Below are 8,462 nucleotides of genomic sequence, written 5' to 3' on the forward strand. Positions count from 1 at the left end.
GACCCTGGATACTGGCCACTGCTAATCGCCACCCTTGGAGACCCAAGGGCTGGCAGGCAGGCAGGGCAGTGCCCTCAGGTTTCCAGGAGAGCCCACAGTCTCCCTGCATGGCAGGACCTAGGGTCTTGCCTAACACAGAGCCTTGAGACCTAGAGAGAGACAGCGACCAGTCCAGGATCACACAGCCTGCCCTGGCTAGCCCTCGTATGGCTGCCTCCAGGGAGCCCACTTCCTTTCAGACATTTCTCAACATGCCTGGCTTGTGCTAAGGCTTGGGAGACAGCAACCTTCAGGAAAGCCGAAAGCAGGGGCCATTTCACAGCACCCTTGCTAGCTGGCTCCTCTCCTCAGAGCCTACAGTTAGTTGCCAGGGTTGCCGAGGAGCAGGCGTCTTCACAATCAGGCTGCAGTGGGCATTGTCTCTGCAGAATGTTCCTTTGTGCTCCTACTGTATAAGGCTCTGAGGCCAGCCCATCTTCCTGCCTCTTCTCCCCACTGAGTAGTCAGAAGAGCAGAAAACCCTCATAGGCCTGTGCATCTGGGGCCTGTGCCCTGCAGACAAGGTAGCCACTGTCGGTGGGTGAGGAGCAGTGTGTCCCTTCCCCCCCACTTCTCCCCGCCCCATTCCCCATCCTCCCCATGCAGGCCTACCCCCTGAGACAGCTTCCTCAGGCCAGTCACCTTGCCCTCTCCCTGCTCCTCCATGGTCCAAGGTCCTCGCTCCTCCTACCCACTTACCGCCCACCTCCCTCTCGCACCTGTAACTGAGTCAGGAAGAAAGCAAGCCGGCTCAACAAATTCTCCTAACGTTTAAATGACCGAAAGGCTGTGGGAATAGCCGCTCTTTAAAGGGAGGCACTGAGTAACCAGCAATGCTTTTGTAGTTCATATCTCTTGTAGTTCATGCCTCTCCCCTTATTTAAAACTTTCCTATATCTCCCTGTAGAATTTTGAGTAAATGCCAGGCACTTTAGCTAAGGCCAGAAGTCCATAATTAGCTACCCAGGGGCAGACTGAGATAAATTCTGAACCCACTTGCTGCTGCTTCTTCCTGATCATTACTTAAGAATAGAAGACTCTTACGCCTCCTCTTTTAGACTGTTCCCAACCACACACACCCTGTGCTCACCTGCCAGAGCCCTGAGCACGTTGTGTGTTTGCGCATGCGTGCGTGAGTCCGGGTGTCCCTAACACCACATGGGGAGCTCCTAGCCGAGGGTACATCATCCATGACCGTTGGGCGAGTAGATAAATCCGCACTGGCCAAGGTCGCGCTACCCCTCAGGAGAGTGTTTGGTCGGGGTGTCTCTGCTCCCCAGCCATGGCCCGCATCGTCGACCTGGTGCCCTGGGAGGACGGCTCCACCCACGTGTACGGGTCCCCGACCATCTCGCTGCCGGTGGCGCGGACGCGCAACCAGCTGGCTGGCGTGAAGCGACAGCTGTACCACCCGGCCCTGCCCAGCCTGCGCCGCATGGACATGGACTCTGTCAGGGCCTGTCTTTCGGACGAGCACTGCCGTTCCACCACCTACTGCCGCAAAGGTCAGGCCACCTGGCTGCCGCTGGTGTCCGCGGCCCTTCTGGGCCTTTGGGAAAGGAGTGGGTGGAGGGTTTCAAGGAGAGCCCTGGTAGAGGGCAAGGCCGTCGGTGGCACATGAAAACGTTAAAAGGGCTAGTCCCAGCTCTGCTTAGGTCTGAGCCTCTGCTTCCCTATCAGGAAAATGGGGATGATAACAGCGCCTGCCTCGCAAGGTTATCGTGAGATTAAAACAAGCCAAGAGAAGCACTTAACGTAGTGCCCGGTACATAGTACGTGCGCAACAATAATGTGGCGGTCGTTATTCAGAGAGAGAGAGCTGTGCAGAAGTCAGTTGTCGCAGTAGTAGGAGTGATAATAAAAGCAATAATGACAGCTTCTGCCCAACCTGCTCTCCAGATGGAAAAGAGGAACAGCCTCCTCACGCTTACCGTGAATAGGAGGAGGACCTGAGCGTCTTCGGGGTGAAAAGGCCACATAGGCCCAAGGAGTAAGTCTTCATCCATTGAGCGGCTTGGGTGTGGAGGTGGGGGTGCCTGTGAATGAATGAATGAATGAATGAATGAATGAATGCATGAATGCATGCATGGATGCAGGAATACACATTCATTTCCACACATTTATTAAGCACTTGCTTGGTGCCTGACACTGAGCTGCAGCGGCGGGGAAGCAAAGGTGTCCTAGCTAGAGGGAACAGCATGTACAGGGGCCTGGGAAAGAAAAGCTGCAGGAGGTGTTGGGTGAACTTGGGGGGGGTGGTTGGTTGAGCCAAAGGGTAAAGTTGGTGATCACAGTAAGAGCTGGGGAGGGGAGAAGGGCACAGCTCAGAAAGGGCCTTGTTGCTAAGCTCAGGGGTCTGGACTTGGGAGAGAAAGAGGAACCTCTGAAGACCTGAAGCAGAAAAGAAGTCTGAGCATTCTGGGGGTGGGGAGGGGGTGGAGGATGGCCCAGAGGGACCAGAGGTGGATAAGGGGGTTGGGTGTTAAGACACCGGGAGGGAAGACAGTCTTCAGGAAGGAGTGACAGTGTCTTGGCCACAGGAGAGGGTTTGGGAAGGTATTTAGGAGATAAAGTAACAGGATTTGGTAACAGAGTGGGTGCCAAGCAAGAGCAGGGAGTCTGGAATGAGGCCCAGGTTGCAGCTGAGGTGACAGGTGGGGTGAGGGTGTCAGAGACTGCATGGAGACCTCCAGAGGTCCCGTGCAGAGCCCTGCAGGGGCCAAGATGGGACATGCCAGAGGTGGGTGGGGAGGTGGGGAGGAGGGAGGGATGAAAGGTGAAGTGGGGTCCCCCCACCTGTCCCTCTATGAGGGAGCAGCCACGGGGCTCCCACTAACTGCTGCGTGGGAAGGCTCTTGGAAACCAGCAATTTACATTTTTAGGGAACGCTCTTGATTTAGATATGTATTTTATGGCAAGTATATGCTTTTAATAAAAGTAATCAAGTCACAGCTTCAAAATTCAAAATGCTGTAATAATGTACGTTTTAACACCTCGCCGCCTCCACTCTCCACCTCTGCTGATTTACAGGTGTCCATCTAGTTCCTAATGTATCCTTCCATTGTTTATTAATGCAAATACAAATATATATACTTCTGCTCCCTAACTTTTTACTATGAGTGTATTCAAACATAGAGAAAAGTTGGAAGGATAATACTATGGACACCGGTTGCCTTCCACCTGCTTCGGGTACTGTATTACCATATTTGACTCTTCTCTCTCTAACACACACACACACTCACACTCTCCCACACTCTTCAGCAAGCAGCTCCCACTGCTAACAGCCTCCTCTGTGACACAATACCATTATCACATCTAGGAAAGTTAACAATAATTCCCTAACACATAATATGTGGTCTATATTTAAATGTCCCAAATGACCCCTAAAGATATCTCATAGCTTTAAAATCCTTTTGGGGGCACCTGGGTGTTGGTTGAGCGTCCAACTCTTCGTTTCTGCTCAAGTCATGATCTCACAGTTTCGTGACTTTGAGCCCCATCTAGTTCTGTGCTTGCAGCCTGGAGCCTGCTTGGGATTCTCTTTCTCCCTCTCTCTGCCCTTCCCCACGTGCTCTTTCTCTCTCAAAAAAACAAAACAAAACAAAAACAAAAAAAAAACAATAAAATAAAATAAAATAAAATAAAATAAAATAAAATAAAATAAAATAAAATAAAATAAAATAAAATAAAATAAAGGGGCGCCTGGGTGGCTCAGTCGGTTAAGTAGTCGACTTCGGCTCAGGTCATGATCTCACGGTCCGTGAGTTCGAGCCCCGCGTCAGGCTCTGTGCTGACGGCTCAGAGCCTGGAGCCTGTTTCAGATTCTGTGTCTCCCTCTCTCTGACCCTCCCCCATTCATGCTCTGTCTCTCTCTGTCTCAAAAATAAATAAATGTTAAAAAAAAAATTTTTTTTAATTAAAAATTAAATAAATAAATAAATAAAATAAAATTCCTTCTGGAACCAGACTGCAATCTAGGATTGTGCATTGCAACTGGGTGTTACATATCTTTAGTTTCAGTCTGAAATAGTCTGCCCACTTTCCATTTTTCCCTCATATCGACTTTTTAGAGTTCAAAATAGTTACATGATAGACAGTCCTACATTGTGAATGCGAGTGATTGTTTCCTTAGGGTGTTGTTTACCTTGACTGTTTTCTGTAAACGAGAAGCTGGATGGGGTGGCTTGATTAACCAGGTAAAACATCGCTGGCCAGAATCCTGCATGCTTGCCATAGTGCTTCAGCAGGAGGCACATAATGTTGTTATCCTGCTATTCGTGATGCCAAGTTTGATGACATGGTTAAGGTGATGACCTGAATGTATATTCTTCTCTGCCTCCAATCTCCTCAGTTTTGTGCTTTAAAGCAAAAGGTAGCATACAGCATATACTCTTCTGCACCTTGGAGGTCTTGTATCGAGAATTTCCTGTTTATTTTGAGTAGCTGCATAGCGAGGATGTATCAGAGTGTATTTAACAAGTCCTTGAATGAGACACTTGAGCTATTCCCGGCCATTTTGTCTTATGAACAATGTTGAAATGGGTAGATCTTTTACTCATATCATTTCCCAGTTGTGTACCTGTAATGTGGGATAAATTCCCAGAAGTAGGACTCGGGTCCAAAGTAGAGGAGACACCTACCTCTTCCCTCCTTTTTTTTCTTCAGATGACTTTGACAACGCCTACTTCACACTTTTCGGTGTCCCCAATAAACCTCTGCAGTGCTTGGTGAGTGTCCTTTGCTTCTGGCCCTGGGTTTGCTCAGGGGAGACGGTGTGAAGGCCCTGCCTGTGCCCAGCCCCAAGTACCTCTGGTTCTCCAGCTGCCTGCTTGTGGCCCTTCCCCCTTCCCATCTCCTTTAGGGGCTTCAAGGCCCTCCATCAGGCCCATGGGTCAGATGGGCCAAGTTATCAGCTCCTGTCTATGGGGCGGTCTGGGTCGCCCCCCAGGCTTCGGCACCTACCACGCGGCCCTGACTCCCATCGCCCGGCAGGACATCACCGAAACCGGCCGGAGACTCCGAAACAGGTGCCATGAGGGAAAGCTGGTACCCATCGCGCCGGGCATCAACCGGGTGGACTGGCCTTGTTTCACTCGCGCCATTGAGGACTGGTCCCGCTTCGTGTCCTCAGCTGGCGAGTTCAAGTTGCCCTGCCTGAACAAGAGGGGTCAGTCTACTGGGCGCGGAGGATGCCATAAGGCGGGAGAGACCCGGGAAGCCAACTGCGGCTGGGGGCTGAGGGGGGCGGCATCAGGTGGGCTGTGGCAAGGACAGCGGGGAAGCTGAGGAGCAGCTGGGCACAGAGAGTGAGCGGGACCGAAATGGGCTGAGGGACAGGGAGGTGGGGTTCGTCTTGTGGAGGTGGCAGGGGCCAGGTCCACGCCAGAGGACGCCATTGGGGCGGAGGCTGCGCGCGGGGCTGGTTCTGGGGCCCTTGGAGCAGGGTTTGGAGGCGGGGCTTGTTCTGGCGGGGCAGGGGAGGCGGGACTGGCTCAAATAACAAGTGTGTGGGCGTGGTTTGATCTAGGGGCGGGCTCAGGTAAGAGCGGGGGCGGAGTTTGTCCGCGGAGGGCTGGGCGCTGCAGATGGGCGGTCTCTCCGCAGTGGAGAGTTTCAGTGGCTACGCGGTGCGGTACTTGAAGCCCGAGGTGACCCAGAACTGGCGGGTAAGGAGGGCTGCGCGCTGACCTGTCCCTGGGGACCAGGGGGTGGGGAAGGAGAGGCTAACACGGGGGTCGGGGAGGGGAAATGACGCCCAGGCAGGGTTTCCCAGTCCCCAGGGTTAAGATCTCCGGCAGAGAGCAATGTGCGGGGCGGGGGCCGGGGTCAGTGTCCCCCTAGAATCACGGACCCCCCATTCCTCTGGCCCTGCGCCAGTACTGTCTCAACCAGAACCCCAGCCTGGACCGCTACGGACAGAAGCCCCTGCCTTTCGACACCCTGTAAGTGACGGCACAGACCCCGGGACCCCATACCTCAGGGAGGGAGGATGGGCCTCAGAGTACATGGCCATCTTCTTCAGAGTACACTTAGTGACTCTTGAAACTGTGAGACCTGGGAAGAACTGCTGGGCTCCAATACACCTCCAAAAAATTGCAGTCTCAAAATGAATGGGTGTTTAATTCCTATCAAACGGAACACCCTGTCGCCCAGTCCCCCCTGGCAACCCCACCCTTTCGGAGTGGAGGCCTTAGGTGGGACGAGGGTGGACTTTAGTAATCCTTCTGGTGGGATGGCGCTTCTGGAGATGGGAGTGAGGTTCCTGGATAGGGTCGCCCTTCCCCACCTCGGGCTCACCTTCCTCCTCCGTTTTTCGCAGGAATGCTTACCGACGCTTCGGCTCAATCTACAGGTAGGGGAGTGACCCCGCCCCTGCTCGCACCTAGCCACTCGCCCGTTGGGGCTGTGCCTCTGCCACCTCTGGACTCTGGGGATTCTCAGACCCCACTGCACCCACAGGGCCTCGCACCAAGGGATTGGTACGAGTCCCCCAGGAGGTGATATTGGGGGACTGAGTTGCCTCCCTCCTAAGAGATCCTCGCCAGGCAAAAGGATGGCCTGCTGGGAGATGGGGGGGGAGCAGGGTGCCTGTCTCACCAGATTTGGCTCAGACTAGGCCAAAAGGAGGAGGGCTTACCAGGGAGGAAGGCGGCTGGAAAACTAAACAGGCACGTAAGACACATGATGGAAAGAACTGAGAGTTTGCCTTCCAGGATGTGGATAGGTGGTAAGGGCTGAGGCTCATGTTCCCAGCAGGAGTGTGCAAGGTATTCAGGCATCTTCATCATTTGGTCATCTCCCACCTACCCAGCCTCCTTCCCTCCACGGCAGCAGTACCAGACTCCTGGGTATCAACCAAAGGACCAGCACAACCAGGCACTCCACACCTTTGCTGCTGCTGTTGCTGGGCCTAGATAATCCTTCCCTCTCTGCCTGGAAAATCCCTCCCCACCCTTGAAAGCCCAGCCTAGATGTTCCATCCTTCTTGAAGTCTTTGCTGATCCCCTGCCTCTCCCCTCTAGCTTAAACCCCCTTGGGTCGCTCACCACATGTGCACGCATATCTGACAGCATGCAGACTATGGCATTATACTTATCGTTGGAGAGCTTGCCTTCTCTCACCCACCCTGTGCACACACAAGGGAATGCTTTCTGATTTCTTACTGCTACATAGTGCCTGCTAGAGCAGGTGCACTAAATGTTTGAAAAATGAGCAAAGCAGTACATTATTTGTAATCAATGGGGAACAAAAGATGAGGCAAAGTGAAAGTGGAGGAGGGGGGGCCTGAAAGTCAAGCAGAGTCACTGAAAATATATAAATAAAAGGAAACAGGGAGCCATTGAAGGCTCTTGAGCCATAGAAAGGCAGGATGGAAGGTGTGTTTTCAGAGCCTCGAGGACAGGTGGTGGGTTTGGGGGAAAACCCTAGAGAAGGACAGCCTGACTTTCCAGGACACCCTGGAGGCCCCTGCCTCACCCCTGTTTCTCTCCACAGTCGTGTCAACTACCTGACCCCCTGGCATTAATCTGTGAAAAGGAAGCCAGTCCTCAGGCTGCTGGGCTGTGCCATCTCCGGTTCTCCAGCAGGACAGAGCGGGTATGGTGGCACCACCCATCTCCCTAAAAGTTCAGCCGGACTGGAAATAAACCTAATGCTCCCCCAGGAAGGAACCAGGCACATGTGTGTGTGTGTGTGTGTGTGTGTGTGTGTGTGTGTGTGTTGTACGGACTGGGAGAGGGGTCAGTACCTCAGGATGATGATGTCCTACCTTTACCTGTCTCCTGCCAACTCCTGAGGAGTGGTGGGAGGCTGGAGAAAGCTGTCTCATGACCCCAGGTAGAGAGTCAGAGTCTAAGCGCCAGGGCTCAGCCAGGGGTGAGGTGTAGAGATAGGCTGCCTGCAAAATGGGTTTTCCCTATGCCCCATCCCCTGCTTGCAGCCTCACAACCAGGCTCCCTCCACTTCAGATGCTGAACTTGGGCCCGGGTCAAAAGGGACTGTTAGACACCTCTCTCAAAAGCTTCCACCAATATACTCTGGTAGGGGGCTTCTCTGGGCCTGGCAGGCTCTGGTGGCCTAGAGGCAGCCTCTGGGTGTAGAGCAAGCATTGTCTGCTCTATCCACAGAGCTTCAGGACTAGCCCTCATCTGTCCAAACTACAGAGAGGAAAGCACGATGTCCTGGGGCCAGCCATAGGCAGTCCTGGGCCAGGGCCAGGATAACCGAACTCAAAGGGGTTAAGGAAGAGTGTCTCTGGCATGGTTAGAGAGCCAGGATAAATGTTGAGCTCCCAGACCTTCTAGATACCCCATCCACATCCCACTTGGTGGGCAGTGTGCAAGGACAGATCCCAATCAGGTAAATAGCCACCCAGCTCAAAGACTGTTTGAACAAGACTCTGCTGCTAGGATCTGGAACCTCAG

General features: G+C 53.2%; 1 protein-coding gene across 1 annotated transcript; it reads left to right on the forward strand.

Annotated features, from left to right (window-relative positions):
- The first annotated feature begins 475 nt into the window (after positions 1-475).
- On the forward strand, positions 476-7,714 carry LOC122494264 (testis, prostate and placenta expressed). Its single transcript, XM_043599314.1, has 8 exons — positions 476-563; positions 1,320-1,544; positions 4,705-4,766; positions 5,032-5,206; positions 5,644-5,705; positions 5,917-5,981; positions 6,359-6,391; positions 7,534-7,714. Exons 2-8 carry the CDS (start codon positions 1,322-1,324, stop codon positions 7,562-7,564), a joined length of 651 nt encoding a protein of 216 aa, XP_043455249.1. The 5' UTR covers positions 476-563; positions 1,320-1,321; the 3' UTR covers positions 7,565-7,714.
- Positions 7,715-8,462: the final 748 nt, after the last annotated feature.

The sequence above is a fragment of the Prionailurus bengalensis genome, chromosome E2 (genome assembly GCF_016509475.1).
Source record: "Prionailurus bengalensis isolate Pbe53 chromosome E2, Fcat_Pben_1.1_paternal_pri, whole genome shotgun sequence".
In the NCBI taxonomy this organism is placed as follows: Eukaryota; Metazoa; Chordata; class Mammalia; order Carnivora; family Felidae; genus Prionailurus; species Prionailurus bengalensis.

Excerpts from the sequence above, each read along its gene's own strand:
- LOC122494264 (XM_043599314.1), top strand. The coding sequence starts at position 1,322 with ATGGCCCGCATCGTCGACCTGGTGCCCTGGGAGGACGGCTCCACCCAC. Across the intron at positions 4,767-5,031 it reads ATAAACCTCTGCAGTGCTTG|GACATCACCGAAACCGGCCG; the intron begins GTGAGTGTCCTT and ends ATCGCCCGGCAG. Across the intron at positions 5,706-5,916 it reads AGGTGACCCAGAACTGGCGG|TACTGTCTCAACCAGAACCC; the intron begins GTAAGGAGGGCT and ends GCCCTGCGCCAG.